The sequence below is a fragment of the Microcaecilia unicolor genome, chromosome 1 (genome assembly GCF_901765095.1).
Source record: "Microcaecilia unicolor chromosome 1, aMicUni1.1, whole genome shotgun sequence".
Taxonomy (NCBI): Eukaryota; Metazoa; Chordata; class Amphibia; order Gymnophiona; family Siphonopidae; genus Microcaecilia; species Microcaecilia unicolor.
In genome coordinates, this window is record NC_044031.1 from 679185502 (window position 1) to 679206014 (window position 20513).

A 20513-nucleotide genomic window follows, 5' to 3' on the forward strand; every position below is an offset into this window, starting at 1 on the left:
CCCATAACCAGCACCTTTTTCCTTCTACTAACCTTTGCACTTGGTGGTGGTGTTATATTTTCCAGTTGCTAAGTCATTCAATTTGTGTGTATGCAGTTCCACGCTATGAAATCCTGTGTAAAAAAAAAAAAAAAAGGAAAAGAAAAATCCTCCTACAAAAGTCCCATCTCACTGAATTGTGCTTTATTCCCTAACAGACTTAAATATGGAATCATACCTTTGCTATCTTTCCGTTCCATCTATAGAAGTTATTCATACCCCTTTCTTGCCGAAAAAAAACACAGCAGCAAGTCTACGAGATTCATCCCTAGCATTAGCTTACAATGAGCTTGGATACAATTGGGTTGCTATAGCAGTGTGGCATTCGTGCTCTCACCCTAGTAATTGTCTCCCAACCTCTAGTTCTGTCCCGCTGCCACCTGCCCCTTCTGATTGGCCATAGCTACCTCATTATGCTAATAACTTGCGTCTAGTCAAGGGCCAGCAGGCTGACGTCATCAAGCACAGTAGCAGCTGCTGGAGAAAGAGAAAGAAAGAAGGGACGAAAAAAAGGAGAATTGGAAAAAGTAGGAAAGAAAGAAAGAGAGAAAACATCACTGAAGAATCAGCACCATAGGGAGAGGGGAAGAGAGCGAAAAGGAGGTCTAGAGTGCTGGCTTGGTGGAGAATATGGCTACTGTTATCAACGGAGTAGTGCAGCAAGAGATTCCTAATTTCAGCACCACGAACAGCTCCGCTAGAATGAATGGGCTCAGCCACAGCCAGAGCACCATCCCAATGAAAGATCATGATGCTATCAAGCTATTCATTGGGCAGATCCCAAGGAACCTTGAAGAAAAGGACCTGAAACCCTTGTTTGAGGAATTTGGCAAAATCTATGAGCTGACTGTGTTAAAAGACAGATTTACAGGGATGCATAAAGGTAGGTGTCTCTTCGCTACTCTGCCCAAAGCCTCCATTCGCTTTCCTTCCCCTCCCTTATCTCTGGTATTCCTTTTAGAAATCAAAAAATAGCAACAAAGGAAAATGCTTGCTTAGGAGGGTTGGGCTTGCTAGTAGAGAGGAGGGAGCTGCTGTGTTTGTCCTAATTTATAAATGCATTGGTATATGAAATATGATTCATTGTAAGTGTGAGTGAGGAAACCTCATTGTGTTGGGAAAGCTTTCATTTTAAAAATCGATTACAAAAATTAAAATGCAAAGTTGTGGAATATTATTGATAGCTCGCTAGCTGTGGTACTACTGTGTTCCTTGTTATTTTATTGTTAAATTTCAGCGTTCTTTACATTGACTAACGTCCTCACTGATTGAATTGGGAAAACTGTTTTAAAGTAACAGAAACCCCGTTACATTAGTTGCTGTCTTTGATCGCTTGTTATGTTCGTGTTTAGGTTTTCCATTTCGGCAGAAGTGACTTATTCTCGTTACTTTGTTGTCTTTACCTGCAGGCTATCTTTGAATAAAGTTTTCCGCACATAAAATTATTGGTTATTATCTCAGTTTTTAGCAATAAAAGTAGAGTATAAAAGGCTTGTAGATTTTTGCAAAAAAACAACAACATTTTTTTTGCAGTGGAGAAACAAGCTACTGTTAGTAAAGCAACTAATAATATACCTTTCCCAAATAACAACAGAGATGGACTCACTCAAATGTGTACTAGGTGGGTGGATGGAGGAGTGCTGTCCTGTAAAATTTATCTCTTGTATGGGTGCTGAAAAGGGTGGAACTAATCGTGTGAATTATTCGTTGTCAGAAAGACTAGACGGATTGTCAGGGACTTTTTGCCAGTACCAGTATATAAAGTTCTATAGCCTCTAAAAAAGATAGTTGCCATGCTGATATTTCAAGGACACTCCTTTGGTTCAAAAATGCTTTTTGAGATTCTAGATGGTAAGGGAACAAGTCTCTGACAGTTTCCCCCACACATTTAACTGGGGGCAACTTTCTAGAAAATCACCTGCTATTGCGGCCTGCAACCGACAAACCACATTTTCATATTTGAATATCTTCTTGGTTTGCCAAAGTAGTCTGCTAACTCTTGTAACTTTTTTTTAAACGTAAATGTCTTTCTTTGTTAATGCAATATGCTTGTGTTAGAAAAGCAGTCCCGAGTCTTCTAGTAGTGGATCCCAAGTTTATTCTCTGCCTCATATGTTTAAAGTACTGGCACCAAGAAGGTGCACTGAACACTTGATAATTACATGATACACATAGTCCCTTTCCCATCTCCCACAGGATTTGAAAAGATACCTTCTGATTTCCCTGGGAACAGAATGGAAAAAAAAAAGAACAAAAATCATTAACCCTTCCTCCTCCCAGCCTGAAAACGTGAAAAGTATTTCGAGGCCTGGATCTCCTTATTATATTTACCAAAACCTAATGCAGTTTTTACATTGGGAGGGCTTGTAACACCAGGATGTATTTGAAGACATTCATAAACCTCGAGTTAAAATAAAGTGAAGGGGGGGGGGGGGGGGGAAGGTTTTCTGGAGACTATAGTGAAAAATGAGTTTTGCATTGTATTTAAGTACAGGGGGTATGAGGTCTGGTTACCTTATAAGGGGAAAGATCAATTAGTGGTCTTTTTCTCCAGTAAATCGATCAGTTTATAAACTGAGAATTAGAAATCTTCAGACTATCAACTGTTGCCTTTTGGGAGTGGTCTTGCACACGGAAAGAATACAGCTTCAGCATTTTGGAGTAGAAGGTGCAGGCAACTTTAATCTTTTATACATAAATTCAACGAAACCTCTCGATGCTCGTAAACATAGGGCATATTTTCTCCAGAGTAGACACAGCAAATACAAACTGCAACTTGAATGAGAATCACTTAGCCATCCAGTAGAATTTAATGGACAGAATCTGAGTTTGGCGTTAAAACAATTTTCGCTCGCTTGCTTTGCTTCCCCCTTCTTTCATTTCTTCTCCCTGCAGAACTTTTTATTGAGGATAATAGGTGTTAGTCTTTCAGACTATTATCAGCTTGTGCCCAAGCAGATAATGGTTTCCCACGAGATGCAGGTTTTATTCACACTAATCACCACGTAAGCATTTCTATATTTGAATAGCAAAAGCTACAGGTTAGATACGACCCTTCTTACACCAGGACTGAAGCGAGAATAAAACCTTCTTCTATTGGACAGCTATTATGTGTCGTGTTTGCCATATATGAATGCTGCTCTGATTAAAAATAATGCGAGTCTTAGCTCTAAATGTGGCCGTTTCAGACAGTTTAAATTGAATGTAACTGTCAGAGCAGCTTTGTGATATTGACAACTGTGAAAAAAATTGAGTCGGTGACATCAGTGTTATTATTAGCTAGAGCAGATCCATTCTATCCCTGCATTCCACGTCCGGAGCTAAAAACTAAGAAATGTATGCTACTGTTCCTGGAAGTTCAGTCGTTCCTGGAAGTTTATGTAATGGTTGTTCAAATGAATGGTATTATGTGATAGTTATTGTGTCCATGGAACATGCACACACTACTACACATTAGATTGCTAATTAGAGTTTAGACTTTGCAATAATGACATCGCAAATGGGCATGCAAGAACCACAGTTGACTCTGAAATGTCCAGGTTTATATTGCAGTTGTTTACCAGCAACATAACCTGCCCCCCTCCCCCAATACATTGATATGGGACAAAGTAAGGAATTGAAGGATTATTTCAGTAAAAAAAAAACATTCTGGGTGTATATGGGAAATTTTGAGTCTGGCTGCATGCCATACTTGTGTTCCACAAATTGATAACTGGCCCTTTACTGTTTGAAGACTCAGATAATTGCAGCTATGAACAGCTATTAATACTTAATCACCTAGCAGATTTAATTGTACCAGTATAAAGAATGCATCATTGCCAATTTAGTTCATAAAATATTTACTTTCTGGAAGGTTGACAGTATTACTTGTTTTTTTTTTAAATGCAATACTTTATTGTGTGACTTAAAAAAGGAGCCAGTGATATTTATATACTTAAGTGTTTGGGGTAATTTCCCCTCTAAGGATGGATTGGGTAGAACTTAGTCATGTGATTCAAAATAAAAACTGAGAGCCTAGTGTTGTGATTTGTACATAGGAAGTGTTGGATGATTGCTTATTTACAATGGAACTGAGATGGAATGGGAAAGATGGATTTGTGTTAAAAGCAAACAACCAGAAAAAAATAAATAATCCAGGGGAATACACTGATGTTTCCATATAGATTATATTTTGATTCTTTTAGGTGTCTAATCTCTAAAAGTACTTCTTCCTGCCAACTGGCCCAAGCATTTTAGTGACAGTCCTTTAATCATGAAAAGTTCAGAAGTCCAAAAATAAATTGAAAGTCCCTGGCATCTAGAGGAGTGCCATCACAGGGCAAGTTGGGTTGATATTTTACTAAGGTGGGGGTAAATTTAAATGTGAATTAGAGGTGTGTAACTGAGGTGGGAAATGTTACTGTTTGATTTTTTTTTTTGTGCTATTTGATTGTAAATCTCTTTGAATTTATAAGACAGGTTGCATAAATTGCATAAAGAAATAACCACAGCTTATATTGAAAGTCTAGTTTTCAACCATGCAATAGGAGTTACTGTTGAGTGATAGCCTGGACTCTGTTTTTGCAGGGAGGATGCAGGGGAATATGGGCAAAACCCAAATATCCTGCACAAGGCTGCTGCTGTGCTATTGTTGGTAAACATGTTATTTTCTTGTTTCCCTTCCTTCCAACAAAACATTGGAGAGCTGAGCCTGATCTGAAGAGGTGCCAGATGAAACCTAACACATACATCACCAATCTGTAGACTGAAAACTTGAAACACACTCATAAAATATTATAGTAAGCATTAATGAAACATTTTGTAGGAGTGAGTGAAGCATCACTCTGTGAGTATACAAACAAATGCCCTCTGGCTTGGAAATGTATTTGAAGTCAAAGTCAACATTTCTTTAAGCATGAAATTTAAAGCAAAAAATATATGTGAAACAAGGGGGGGGGGGGGGGGGGGGAGAGTGAGACTTGCCCTATTTTGTTGCATTAATAACTTGCTTCTATACTACCCGAAAAGATGAAACAAAAGTAACCATTTTTTTTGCCATTTTCTGCTCCTGATTTTTTCAACTTTAATCTCTCCTTGCAAGACACATAAAGGCACTGAAGAGATGGAGGAAAGTCTTCACCAAGATGAATTCCTTTGGGCTGTTTTGCACTAGCAACTGCCTTCCCTCCATTCAACTTGAGCAGATCACCTATGGTACTGCATAATCTATGCCAGTGCAAAAGGGACTTGAATTCAAGTTTCTTAAAATGCAAAGTTACTGTCAGTTATGGGTATATTAGCCCCACCATTATTTACTGCTTGCTTCTGTGCAGAAATTCTCTCTTTTAAAATCTAGGCTAAATAGTTCAGTTCAGCAAATACATTTGCAGAATAATTCTGAGACTATTTATAAAGTGAAAATATTACTTTTCATAGATATCTGCTTTTGTCTTTAGTCAAATTTTTACCTGAGTATGTGAATGGACAGAGTATAGTTGGTCAATTATAGTGAAATTGGACAATTCTTCGATACTTGGTGATTGCAAGTTTTGATCCGTTTTTGTAAGTGATGATGCAGACAGATTGCTAGTTTTGTCATGTTAAGGATAACACAAATAGGAACAAGATGGACTCTCCAGATGACTTGGAAGATGACATAAATAGTGTGATGAGTGGTCAAGAGTTTGGCAGCAAGATTTAATGCAAACACGTTAAAACATCCTAAAATGGTGGCATATTATAAATGAACAGATTTATTGAGGTATAATAAGCTTTCAAAGACAAGGGTCCATGTCATCCTGCATCTGACACTGGCATAGACATCTTGGGCAAAGTGGACTGTGTACTCAATAGCTTATGCCTCAATTATTCTGTTAATCTACAAGGTGCCTCTTTGCTGTTTTTGCTACTCCCAGACCAGCACATCTATCCATCTGCATGCAAAACTGCAATGCCATATAATATTTGGGGTACAGAAATCCAAGTGAGCAGATCATGAGAGGAGCAATGTATTGCTGGTGTACCAATCAGGAGATGGATCTCAGGGTGATCATTTCTGATGATCTCAAGATGGTAAATATGATAAGACAGTGATCAGAGCCAGAATATTTGGGTGCACTGAGGAGAGGTATTAGGAATAGAAAAAAAATCAGGGGATAATGCCTCTGGAGAAGTCACTGGTGAGATCATATCCAATGTTGAGAATAGTGCTGAAGGTCAGGTCTCTAAAAGGATATAGACAGAGCAGCAGTAGTCTGAAAAGATGCTATTAAAGCATCATTATTTGTGTTCATAATTCTCATTAAATAACTTTGATAGCTTCCATATTATTATTATTATATCTTCTTGAGCCAGTCAGTGCATAAGGCAAAGAAATGTATTTTCCACATTTCTCAGTCTTGTGTTTCATCAACTGCTTCTGACCAATTGTTGTCCAGCTCACTGAGGTCCTTTTCAACTCTTTGATGTCTCATCTGTCTGAGCCTTCCGAGATCTCTTTTCCCTTCTGGTTTCCAGTTCATGGCTTACTTTGGCATGCACTGTAGATCCATTCTTTGTAGGTGCCAAAACTTTCTATTTCACTGTGGCTGTTTAGTAGGGATAGATTATCATTTACAATGCCATGGGAAATGAACAAATGAAAATGAGCAGAAAAATGAATTTTGGAGGGAATTCCATAAATGATGCTCAGAATTTGGCATCAGAAAAAAAAAATCAGTGCTAAGTGTAATTCTATAAAGGGTGTGTGCCCTTTACAAAACTGCAATGAGCACCAATTCCCATGCCTAAATTTAGGCATCAGACTTATGCTGAAGCAGTATTCTATAACTACATATGAAACTTTTTGGAACATAGTAACATAGTAAATGACGGCAGATAATGACCTGAACGGTCCATCCAGTCTGCCCAACAAGATAAACTCATTTTACATGGTATGTGATACTTTATATGTATACCCGAGTTTGATTTGTCCCTGCCTCTCTCAGGGCACAGACCATAGAAGTCTGCCCAGCACTGGTCCTGTACTAAAAGTTCTGAAGCTAACGTCAAAGCCCCTTAAAATTTACACTCCAGCCCATCCATATCTATTCAGCCATGATCAGGGCGCAGACTGTAGAAGTCCACCCAGCACTGGTTTTACTCTCCAATTACCGGTGTTGCCACCCAATCTCCGCTAAGATTCTGTAGATCCATTCCTTCTAAACAGAATTCCTTTGTGTTTGTCCCATGTCAGGAACACCCCTGACATGGCCATGGTCACACCCCCTTTGAATTGCACGCTAATAGAGTTAGGTGCCATGCCTTATAGAATAGCACACAGCCAGATGCGCATATGAATTTTAATGAGTGTCAATTAACTTCAATACTTGGCAGCCACTTATTGATAGTTAAGGGCTCGCTATTCAATTAAGTTGTGCATGCATCTTGGCATGCACACAAATTCAGGTACACAAATCTGGGTGCCATATAGAGAATCTGGGGGTTCGTGCCTTTTTTTCATTTGCCAATAATAATGTGCTCTCTTTTCAGATAGAGCACACTCTTTGCATATAGTGCATCCTCTTGGGAAAGCATGACAACTATTTGCAAAGACGGCAGAGTCATACAGAAAGAGCGTGTACTGTTTCCTTATATTGCATGCATGAATTGTTGTGCATGTACGTACTACTGGGAAAGAGTGAGCCCTCCTTGTAAAGAGGACATACTCTACAAACAGGGTGCACTATTTGAAAAGAGTGCAACCTTTTAATGACATTATCCCTGAAATGAAAATGAAGACTAACCAAAACAAAACAAAATAAACAATGTGCAAAAGACACCAGAAACAAATGAAATAAAAATTTGGGGGCTGCCCAACCCTATTATTGAGTAGTCTCTCTTATCACTTTAATTTTACCCTTATCTTTCCACTTGACATGTAGGATTCTTCTTAATCTGCATGAATCAAAAATGTCTAGTCTATTTTAGAGCGTTTTTGTTACTGGCCAGGTTTCTGCATTGGTTGCCTATTAAATGGTGAATTCACTACAAGATTCTCTTTTTAATTTTTTAAAATTATTATCAGCAACATACCAGTCACAATTGCCTCAAGTCTATATACTTATCAACCAACTAGGCTGCTTAGGTCAGCTACACAAGATTGGCTAGATATTCTCTCTTTTCACTTAGTTAAAAGGGAAAGGGAAAAGGGACTTGATATACTGCCTTTCTGAGGTTTTTGCAACTACATTCAAAGTGGTCTACATATATATTCAGATACTTATTTTGTACCAGGGGCAATGGAGGGTTAAGTGACTTGCCCAGAGTCACAAGGAGCTGCAGTGAGAATTGAACTCAGTTCCCCAGGATTAAAGTCCACTGCACTAACCACTAGGCTGCTCCTCCACTCGCTCTTTTATATTGCAGATCCAAAATTATGGAACACTTTGCCTACTAATTTACGGACCATTAAAAGGCTAGAAGTGTTTGAAATCCTTTAAAACATATTTATTTCAGCAAGATTTTGATGGCATTTAATATGCTATTTGTTCAGATGGATGAAAGTAACAGTATTTTGATGTTGTCGCAAAGGGGCTCATTTTTGAAGCACTTAGACTTACAAAGTTCCATAGGTTACTATTGGGTTCATTTTTGAAAGAGAAAAATGTCCAAAAAGGTGTCATAAAGCACCATTTCTTCTCAAAATGTTCAAATCGGCATTTTCAAAACCTATTTTCATTTCCTTTCCAGAGTTCCTAAATAGTTGAGTTTTGGCACTTTTCTCATCAGCTTCTTTTATTTTGATTGCTGTGTTATCTTCTCCTTTATAGTCCTAAACTTTGTCTTTTTGCTAGATGTAGAGGGGCATTTTCGAACGGGGATGCCCATCTCTAAGGGTGCCCATCTCTGAGGACGTCCCCATGAAGGGGCGGGGCATCCCATATTATCGAAACAAGATGGGCGTCCATCTTTCATTTCGATAATACGGTCGGGGACGCCCAAATCTCAACATTTAGGTCGATCTAAGAGATGGTCAACCTAAATGTTGTGATGGTCGACCTTAGAGATGGACGACCTCGGTTTTCGCCGATAATGGTAACCGAGGACGCCCATCTCAAAAATGACCAAATGCAAGCCCTTTGGTCATGGGAGGAGCCAGCATTTGTAGTGCACTGGTCCCCCTCACATGCCAGGACACCAACTGGGTACCCTAGGGGGCACTGCAGTGAACTTCATAAATTGCTCCCAGGTTCATAGCTCCCTTACCTTTGGTGCTGAGCCCCCCAACCCCCCCCCCCAAAACCCACTCCCCACAACTGTACACCACTACCATAGCCCTAAGGGATGAAGGGGGCACCTACATGTGGGTACAGTGGGTTTCAGGTGGGTTTTGGAGGGCTCACATTTACTACCACAAGTGTAATGGGTAGGGGGGGATGGGCCTGGTTCCACCTGCCTGAAGTGCACTGCACCCACTAAAACCTGCTCCAGGGACCTGCATACTGCTGTGATGGAGCTGGGTATGACATTTGAGGCTGGCATAGAGGCTGGAAAAAATGTTTAAAAAAATTATTTTTGGGTGGGAGGGGGTTAGTGACCACTGGGGGAGTAAGGGGAGGTCATCCCCCATTCCCTCCAGTGGTCATCTGGTCAGTTCGGGCACCTTTTCGAGGCTTGGTTGTGAAACAAATTGGACCAAGTAAAGTCGGCCAAATGCTCATCAGGGACGCCCTTCTTTTTTCCACTATCAGCTGAGGATGCCCATCTCTTAACCATGCCCCCGTCCCGCCTTCGATACACAGCCGACACGCCCCCATGAACTTTGGTCATCCCCGCGACGGAAAGCAGTTGAGGACGCCCAAAATTGGCTTTCGATTATGCCGATTTGGGCGAACCTGAGAGAAGGACGCCCATCTCCCGATTTGTGTCAGAAGATGAGCATCAAAATACATTATTCTGTCTGTCTAGGTCTGCCTTACCTCAGGAGAACTTGTGAGCAAGGCCATATTATCCACAATATCTAAGTCCTCTAACTGCACACTTTCAAGCCATGTGATTCCTGTATTTTTAACTCCTACTGTCTTCTGCATTAACCAATCCATGGCTAAACTGGATAACAATGGAAACAGAAGATACTCGAGACTGTGGTCTTCCAGCAACTCCAAGCTTATTATTATATTATAAATGCCTTACACCTGCTTCAATCAGGCTTCAGGGCAGGCTGCAATACCAAAACTGTCATTACTGCACTCTTAAGTGAACTTTACTACAATCTTGAACATGGTAGAATTGCACTAGTGGTATCCTTAGATCTGTCAGCCGCTTTCATCCTTATTGATCACACTCTCCTTCTTCAACACTTAACCTCCTTAGGAATCTCAGGAACTGTTCTTAAATGGTTCACTTCTTTTCTGAACATTGCTCCTTCACAGTTGTCCAATCTACATCTACCTCTACCTCACATACACTTTCTTGTGGAGTTCCCCAGAGCTTGGTCCTTTCGCCCTCTCTTTTTAATCTCTTTGTTAGAACTTTGGCATTACTTATCCAGACTTGCGGCATTAGTGAATACTCTTATGCCGATGATTTCCTCTTAGTTTATTATACTGATGCAATGTCAATCAATCTATGCCCCCTTCAGGAATACCTGCGGAAAGTAGCAATTTAGTTGGAGGAACATTGTCTAGTTCTCAATCCTGAGTAGATTGTAGCTAGATGGATCACGGGTTTCTCTTCTTCTCCTTCTATGATGCCCATGCTTTTCAATAGATCACCCCTGTCACTTCCTACAGATACCTTAGGTTAATTCTTGACTCAGCTTTATCTTTTACACCTCAGATATTGCAGGTCATGAAAACTGGTTTCTACTTTCTCCATCATCTCAGATCTGTTCGCAGTTTGATAGATTCAGCTTCACTTTGCTGTCTGTTTTATGCATACGTAAATTCTTGCTATGATTTTTGTAATTCCATCTATGTAGGTATTACTAAATCAACTTGAAGCATCTTCAAACACTTGAAAATACTGCTGCTCAAGCAATCTGTCATGCAAAACGTTATGATCATGTTTCTCCACTTCTACAATGTCTTCACTGGCTACTTATCTAGTTTTGAATAAAATACAAAATCCTTGTATTAACAAATAAAATCTTATACACTGCCAAGCCCTCCTATTTGGACTCTCTGAGCATCCCTTAAACATCCTCTCATAACCTTCGTCCACTTACTGATAAAAGTCTTGTTTTACCTCCCCCTCAAAGGCACAATGGGAGTCCACCCAGTCATCTGCTTTCTTCTTTCTAGTGCCTGCCTTCTGGAACTCACTCCTCGAACATTTGCGACTTGATGACTCCTATACCTCCTTTCAAACTTCACTGAAAGCCTATTTCTTTAAAATGGTCTTTTGACTTTGATGTTCTTTCTGGTTGGTTTTCCTGTGGCTAGGGGAAGAAACTCAATTTATAATTGACTGTTTATGGTAGGTTGTATTTTGTCTTGAATTATGGTTTGTTAATTGTTTGATTGGTCTTGAGTGATTGTGCTCTCCTATTTATTTTATGGTGTTCCTTTTCTAATCTTAGCTTTGTTTTTATTTTATTTTCATTGCAATGTAAACTGTTTCGACCTGGGTTCATGAGAAGCGTTATAGCAAACTCGTTAAGCGATAAATGAATACACAACCTTGCTTGACTCCAACTACTATTTTCAACAAATTTGTGTAACCATCTTCCTCCCTGGCACAGTATTAATTGTTTTCATTGTTCTCATACAGATTTTTGATAATTCTGATGAACTTGCAGGTATTCCATATTAGGATTAGAATTTACTGCCTTTTTGAAGGAATTCACTGAAGTAGTGTACAGCAAGAATAAGTTGTACATAGGCAACATACAATTACAGCAACAAAAATATTCAAATAACAATACAAATTATGGCGTGGAGGGGCATAATCGAACGTGAACGCTTATCTCCATGGGTGTCTATGTCTGAAAACAGGTACGTGAAGAGGCGGGACAGACCGTATTTTCAAAAAAAATGGATGTTTTTCAGCTGGGTGTTTGGTTTTTTTTTTAGCAATAATGGAAACTAAAAATGCCCAGCTCAAAAACGTACTAATCCGAGCCATTTGGTCGTGGGAGGGGCCACGTTTCTTAGTACATTCGCCCCCCTGACATGCCAGGACACCAACTGGGCACCCTAGAGGTCAGTGTGGTGGACTTCAGACAACGCTCCCACATGCATAGCTCCCTTACCACTGGTGCTGAGCACCGAACCCCCTCCCCCAAAACCCACTACCCACAAATGTACAACACTACCATAGCTCTTAGGGGTGAAGGGGGCACCTACATGTGGGTACAGTGGGTTTCGGAGGCCTCCCATTTACCAGCACAAGTGTTACAGGTAGGGGGGATGGGCCTGGGTCCACCTGGCTGAAGTGCACTGCGGTACCCACTAAAAGTGCTCCAGGGACAGGCATACACGCAGGCCTCTAGGACTTGTTGCTGCTATATAACATTGGCACACCAGTTGACACCTGAAGACTAATCTCTCTGAAAACGTCCTTTATTGGAATAAGCATGCTTACTCACAGTTAACTGCAGATCAGAGGTTGTGCCCCACTGGCAACGAGTCTCCCTGGTACTGAGATTAGCAGTAGGTCAGAGCTGGCAGAATGGTGTACAATGCCCTCTTTCAGCCACATTCAAGGTAAGAACTAAGTTCTGTAACGTGGCTAACACGTGAAAGGGATCTAAAACTGGCTTACAAAAATGGCCACTACCTCATGGACTACCGGAAACAAAACAGGGCACACTCTGACCCAGTAAGCAGGGGGAAAAGCACCATGGGAGTAGAGCCTACCAACTACCAACATCGTGAGCATTTAACACAAGCTAGTGGAATCACGGAGCCCAATACCCTACACCCACGACAATGCATTGTTGATGTGACTCTGCAGTGTGCATAACAGAAAAGGTGTCACACTCACCTGAGAGCCACATCAGAACCAGGGAAAGGCTGTCACAGGATAGAACACATTCTGCTGTCATGGAGGTGGGTACTGCATTTGAGGCTGGCATACAGGCTGGAAAAAGTTTTTTTTAAGTGAGGTTTTTTTTGGTGGGAGGGGGTTAGTGACCACTGGGGGAGTCCAGGGAGGTCATCCCCGATTCCCTCCAGTGGTCATCTGGTCAGTTGGGGCACTTTTTTGGGACTTGTTCGTGAAAAAAAAGGGTCCATAAAAAGTGACCCAAAATCGCGGTAAAAACGCCTTTTTTTCGATTATCAGCAAAAGACGTCCATCTCTCCTCGGCCAATAACCACGCCCCAGTTCCGCCTTCACCACGCCTCCGACACGCCCCCGTCAACTTTACCTGTTTCTGTGACAGATTGCAGTTGGAAACGTCCAAAATCGGCTTTCGATTATACCGATTTGGGCGCCCGCGGGAGAAAGATGCCCATTTCTCGATTTGGGTCGCAATATAGGCGTTTTTCTCTTTCAATTATAAGCAGGCTAGTATGCTACATTACAATGTCAACACAATACACAATAAAACATTTTAATAGACAGCATAAGGTGCAAGCAAAGATGAAACATATAGATAGATCAGATAGAGTAATAGGAGTTAGAAAATAAGGGGACTTGTTTAAAGAAAGTTCCATGCAACTTCAGAAAAGTGCATGAATACAATCTTAGCTAGGGTAGGAGTGGATAAACATAGTATGTGTAGCCAGTGTTGCTCCTTGTGTGTTTGACTAGTAAGTTAGTTACTTCTTCCATTAAAGGACTGGTTGAAGAGCTAAGCTTTCACCTGCTTCCTAAAGTAGTCTTGTTGTAAGTGAAGCCTTTCAGGGAGTGTATTTCAGAGTGTGGGGGCTACTCTGGAGAAGGCTTGCTGGTGGGTATCACATCATATGATGTCCATTGGAGAGGGTGTGGTTAGGGATACTCTTTGGGAGCACTTTAGTGACCTTGGAAGTGTGTAGCTGGAAATCCTGTCCTTCAAGTACTCTGGGCCATTTCTTTTAAGGGTCTTGAAAATAAGACATAGAGTTTTAAATTCAACCCTGTATTGTACTGATAGCCAGTGAAGGTTTTGCAAAACTGGTGTAATGTGGTCATATCACATACATTCTTCTGTTAGTCTAGCAGCAGCATTCAGATTTCATAATCCTCCATAACTATCTTTGCCTATGCAGTTGCATGGTTTCTAAATGTGGAGGACTTGCAGCCCATCTGCATATCCTCAAAGGCTTCTATGGGTGACTCTGGCCTTCGCTCCTGGTGCCTAGCGCTACATCAGCTGCCTTCCAGGTGCTGTGGAGGACTTGCAGCCTATCTGCATATCCTTACAGCATTCTCGAAGGTGACTCACAGATCCACCCCGATTCACTCAGGGCCTTCGCTCCTTGTGCCGTGCACCATAAACATTTTCTCTATACACTTTGTATTTTCTCTCTGCTATTTATTATGCCTAAAGTACAGTTTCTCTTCTTGGCACTGTGACTTCCCAATCTCTTTCTCCATCTGAAACCACTGTATACCGCAGGAACACATTTCCCACCTTCTGCTTTCATCATCTCACCTTCCTTTATGCCTTCTCCCTTCTCCCTTCTTCTCAGCTCTCAACCTTCAACATTTCCTTCCTTTCATTCAACCATCTCCATTCTGTCATAGTACATCTTGCCTTTGTCGCTGTCACCATGCCTTTCCTACTCTTCTCCATACTCTCTTGCTCCCTCTCCTGCTCTACACTGGGGATACCAATCCCAATCCTGGTCCTCCACATCAGCTCTCATCCTATTCATGCAGGTCACACCATTATGTCTCCAATCTAATTTCTGTTCCTCTCCTCTTCCCTTCTTCTCTGCCTTTCTCATGTGCTCTGTGAAATGCCCTCTGTATCGGCAACAAACTTTCCTACATCCACAACCTCTTTATCTTTCATTCTTTCCATCTGCTTGCCCTAACTGAGACTTGTCTTTGCCCTAAAGACTCTGCTTTAGTCATGGCCCTGTATCATGGAGGTTACCTTTTCTCCCATACTCCTCACCTTGTTGGCCACAGAGATGGTGGGCTACTGCTCTCATTCTCTTGTAGATTTCAATCTCTTCTTCCACCTCAGTCTCTCTGCTTTTCTTCGAAGTCCACTCCATCCATTTATTTTTCTACCTCTTCGAGTAGCTGTCATTTATTGACACCCTTATAAGTCCCTTTCTTCATTTCTCGCTGACTTTGACTCCTGGCTTTCCTTCTTTCTTGAACCTTCATCTCCGTCCCTCATTCTTGGGGATTTTAACATTCATGCTAACGATCCCTCTGACTCTTACACTTCCCAGTTTCTCGCTTTAGCATCCTCTTTCAATCTTCAACTGTGCTACACTACCCCTACTCACCAGAATGGCCACTGTCTTGACCTTATCTTCTTCTCCTACTGCTCACTGTCCAGTTTCTGTGCCTCAGCTCTTCCCCTCTCTTACCATCATCTGATAACTTTCACACTTAAACACCCTCTCCCCTAATCCCGTCCAATCTCAACCAATACATTCAGGAATCTTCAGGCTATTGACTCTTCTACTTTGTCCTCCATTCCCCGTTCTATAAGGCGTACCAAGCCAAAGCCTTGGCTGACCTCTAAAATCTGCTACCTACATTCCTGTGCCCAATCTGCTGAATGCCTTTGGCTGAAATCCTGTGCCCAAGATGGCTTCATACATTTCAAATTCTTTCTAACTTCCTTCCAGTCTGCTCTTTCACTTGCCAAACAGGACTACTACGTCCAGTTGACAAACTCTCTTGGCTCAAACCCTCAACATCCCTTTGCCACACTGAACTCTTTCCTTGAAGTGCCTACACCTTTAACTCCCCCTTCACTTTCTCCCCAGACTGTGACTGAGTACTTTCATGAAAAAGGTTCACAAGACTAACCTTGAATTCTCAACCAAGTCATCACCTCTTCTTCCCTCAACCGATTCTCTCAAACCTTCTTTAACCCCTGCCTCCTTTTTTTTCTGAAACCAATGAAAAGGAAACTGCACAATTTCTTTCTTCCTCAAAACTAACTACCAATTGCTCTGATCCTATTCCCACAGATCTACGTATAACTATCTCTCCTACTGTCATCCCTTCTATCTGTCATATCCTCAATCTTTCACTTTCCACTGCGACTGTTCCTGATGCCTTCAAACATGCTGTAGTTACAGCACTCCTGAAAAAACCTTCATTGGACCCTACCTGTCCTTCTAACTATCACGCCATCTCCCTTATCCCTTTCCTATCCAAAATAATTGAACATGCCGTTCACTGCCGTTGTCTTGACTTTCTTTCATCTCAAGCTGATCTTGATCCACTTCAATCTGGCGTTTGCCCTCTTTACTCAACTGAAACAGCACTTGCTAAAGTCTCCAATGACCTGTTCTTGGCCAGATACAAAGGTCTATATTCTATCCTCATCCTTCTTCATCTGCTGCTTTTGACACTGTTGATCACTGCCTACTACTTGATATGTTGTCCTCACTTCGATTTCAGGGCTCTGTTCTTTCCTGGTTTTCTTCTTATCTCTCCCATCGCACTTTTAGTGTATACTCTGGTGGATCCTCCTCCACTTCTATCCCACTATCAGTTGGTTTAACTCAGAGCTCTGTCTTGGAACCTCTTTTCTTCTCCATCTATACTTCTTCCCTTGGTGCTCTGATCTCATCCCCTGGTTTTCAGTATCACTTTTATGCTGATGACTCCCAGATCTACCTCTCCACACCAGAAATTTCAACAGGAACCCAGGCCCAAATATAAGCCTGCCTGTCTGACATTGCTGCCTGGATATCTCACCATCATCTAAAACTAAACATGACCATGGCTGAGCTTTTTATATTTCCCCCTAAACCAACTTTTCCTCTTCCCCTATTCTCTATCTCTCTGGATAACACTCTCATCCTCCCTGTCCTATCAGCTCGTAACCTTGGAGTCATCTTTGACTCCTCTCTCTCCTTGTCTGTACATATTCAACAGACTGCTAAAACCTGTCATTTCTTTCTCTATAATGTCACCAAAATTCATTCTTTCCTTCCTGAGCACACTACCAAAACCCTTATCCACACTATCACCTCTCGCGTAAACTATTGCAACTTGCTTCTCACAGGTCTCCCATTAAGTCATCTCTCTCCCTTTCAATCTGTTCAAAATTCTGCTGCATGACTTATATTCCACCAGTGTTGCTATGCTCATATTAGCCCTCTCCTCAAATCATTTCCTTGGCTCCCTATCTGTTTCTGAATACAATTCAAACTTCTCTTATTGACTTACAAGTGAATTCACTCTGTAGCTCCTCAGTACCCCTATACTCCTCCCCGGGAACTCTGTTAATTGGGTAAATCTCTCTCATCTGTACCCTTCTCCTCCACTGCTAACTTCAGACTCTGTTCCTTTTATCTTGCAGCACCATATGCTTGGAATAGACTTCCTGAGCCAGTATGTCAAGCTCCATCTCTGGCCATCTTCAATTCTAGGCTAAAAGCCCATCTTTTTGATACTGCTTTTAACTCCTTAGCTCTGTTCACTTGTTTAGTACCCATGTTTTATCATTCCTACCTTAGTAATTCCCATATCCTTTATTTGTCCTGTTTGTCTGTCCTAATTAGATTGTAAGCTCTGTTGAGCAGCGACTGTCTCTTCATGTTCAAGTGTACAGCACTGCTTACGTCTAGTAGCGCTATAGAAATGATAAGTAGTAGTAGTAATTTATACTGAAGAACCTTTTTTGATTCTCTGTGCAGAGTAAAAAATTGATCTTTGCAGGACCTGTTGGGCTTGAACTCCCCTTGTTCTTCTCATAGTAAGTTGTCACTTGAGCTTTAAGCCAACTATAACAATCATTTGACTATAAACTTTTCTGGGTATTAATAATAGAATAATTCCTCTCCTGTTATTGTGATCCAACAAATCTTCTTTCTTTAGCATCTTTTGCCTGACCCAGTGTCTTCAGACATCTGTCAAATCTAAGCTAAAAGCCCACCTTTTTGATGCTGCTTTTAACTCCTAACCCTTATTCACTTTGTTCAGAACCCTTATTTTATCATCCTCACTTTAATATTCCCTTATCTCTTGTTTGTTCTGTCTGTCTGTCCTAATTAGATTGTAAGCTCTGTCGAGCAGGGACTGTCTCTTCATGTTCAAGTGTACAGCGCTGTGTACGTCTAGTAGTGCTTTAGAAATGATAAGTAGTAGTATACTTTCTTCCAATCATCTAGTATTTTTCCCTTTTCCATGCCACATTACACAGTTGTAGTGGCCATTTTCTCATTTGATTGGATCCTTTCTTCAAGAGTTCTGCCAGATGTTGTCTAATCTTGAAGATTTTGCATTCATTAGTCCCTTAATAGCTTTTTTTTTTTGTTACATTTGTACCCCGCACTTTCCCACTCATGGCAGGCTCAATGCTGCTTACATGGGGCAATGGAGGGTTAAGTGACTTGCCCAGAGTCACAAGGAGCTGCCTGTGCCTGAAGTGGGAATTGAACTCAGGTCCTCAGTTCCCCAGGACCAAAGTCCACCACCCTAACCACTAGGCCACTCCTCCACTTTGATTATCTCGTCCATTGTGAATGGTCAGGTGCGTATCTGCTCTGTTGATGTTTCAGGAATTGGCTGGTCCTATGCTGTTCCAGGCTTTGGGAAGTTTACTATTTGAAATGTTCTTCCCAGCATTGGACCATTCACCTGCAATGACTATGTGCTTTTCTCCTTCTGTGCCTGTTAACTGATTATATGATACACTGATTTTAAGTCTTCTTTTTGTGTTGTTTCTCCTACTAGTCGAGCATATTCTTCAGCCCATCTTCTCATCTCCCACCTTTTTAAACTTCTTTATCTTGTTGACTGTACTGCTGTAATATATCATTTCTTTTCAGTATCTTCTTGTAATGCAATTAATGACAATTTCTTTACTCTTGCTTGTATATTTCTACTCTTCTTTTTCTCCTTGGCTGACCCAGTGTCTTCAGACATCTGTCATGTAGTTCCTCTTTGAACATTTTCCACATATTTTCAAAATCTGGTTCTCTGTCTGAATATTTGTCTGCTGAAGCTTCAAATCAGTTTGATGTGAGTATTCGGAACTCCTCTGCATTCTTCCTACTAATGTTGTATATGATTACGTCCTTTGATTTCTGCACTCTTTTGAGCTTCTGGATTTTTGCAACCACTAGGTAGTGGTCACTGTATATATCAGCTCCTCTGTAGGATCTGACATTGTGCAGTGATTTGATGCAACTTACTACGATTACTGTGTGATCTACTGGTTTTTGAATTGTCTGTTGGGTGAGTGCCATATGACTTTATGAATGTCTGTGTGGGAACTTTCTGCCAGCAGTGACTACTTTATTCAGTTGACACAGCTGAACAAATCATTTGCCGTTATATATCTAGAAGAAAGGATAGAGAGGAGAAATATGATAGAGACACTCATATATTGCAAAGCTATAAGTCAGGGGCGTAGCCATGGGTGGGCCTGGACAGGCCCAGGCCCAGCCACTTTTGCTCCAGGCCCGCCCTAACTAGCCCCAACCCAACAACATCGCTGCCGGGAGTGTTGCCTGCCTGAAATTCTTCTCCCCGCCGCTGCCTCGGTCCCTGCAGCATTCTTTTTCTCGCCATCGCCAGCAGCGCTATGATTCACAGAGGCCGCTCCGCTCCCCCTTGCAGCGTCCATCTGGCCCTACGAAAACAGGAAGTGCATCAGAGAGGGCCGGATGGACGCTGCAGGTGGGAGCGGAGCGGCCTCTGTGAATCGTAGCGCTGCCGGCGATAGGTGAAAAAAAGAATGCTGCAGGGAACTTCAACTTCTTCTTCCAGAGGGGGCTGACTGGCGCCACACTTAACAACACTGAACCCTAGTTTGAATTAAAAATATTACACAAAATTCAGGCTATTTTCAGTTGTATAAAATGTTAACATTTTCCTGAAATGTGAGTCATCTTTAAAAGTCAGATGCTGCTGCTATCCGTGACTGGGCTGCCTCAAACTGCAGTAGTGAAACATTGACTTTTCAGCTGAGTCTGAGGCACATCCCCTTTTGAAATTATCAATCATAAGGAAGAGTTTTGAAGCCTGGGCTGCAACAGTGGTTCAGTTTTAATCAGTCAGTAATAGACAGAAAGTGAACGGGTTCTCTTTAAACAACAGTGCCTTTTAGAAACATGACCATGAAAGATGTTAAAATGTCTTTTCTAACCAACAGGGAAATTGATCTTCTGGAATATAATTTTATAACAGGACACCTGGGTTAAGAAAGCAGAAAGCTGCCTATTTTGGTGCTATTTTATTAAAGACACGTGGAGGGGAATAATTGAAAGGGATGTCCAAGTTTTGATGAGGACGTCCTTGCAAAACGTCCCAATTCAGGGGCGGGGAAACCCGTATTTTTGAAACAAGATGGATGTCCATCTTTCATTTCGATAATACAGTCAGGGACGCCCAAGTCCTGAAATTTGGTCGTCCTTAGAGATGGTCGTCCCTAGACT

General features: G+C 41.4%; 1 protein-coding gene across 12 annotated transcripts in view; it reads left to right on the forward strand.

Annotated features, from left to right (window-relative positions):
- The first annotated feature begins 720 nt into the window (after positions 1-720).
- Positions 721-20513, forward strand: part of CELF6 (CUGBP Elav-like family member 6) — a 660136-nt gene continuing 640343 nt past the window's right edge. For 11 of the 12 annotated variants that reach the window (XM_030187705.1, XM_030187697.1, XM_030187738.1 and 8 more), the window contains exon 1: positions 742-922. In XM_030187705.1, the coding sequence (XP_030043565.1) occupies positions 742-922 (181 nt within the window). Of the gene's footprint in view, positions 923-20513 lie in introns of all 12 variants that reach the window. The other variant, XM_030187745.1, reaches the window with a different exon arrangement.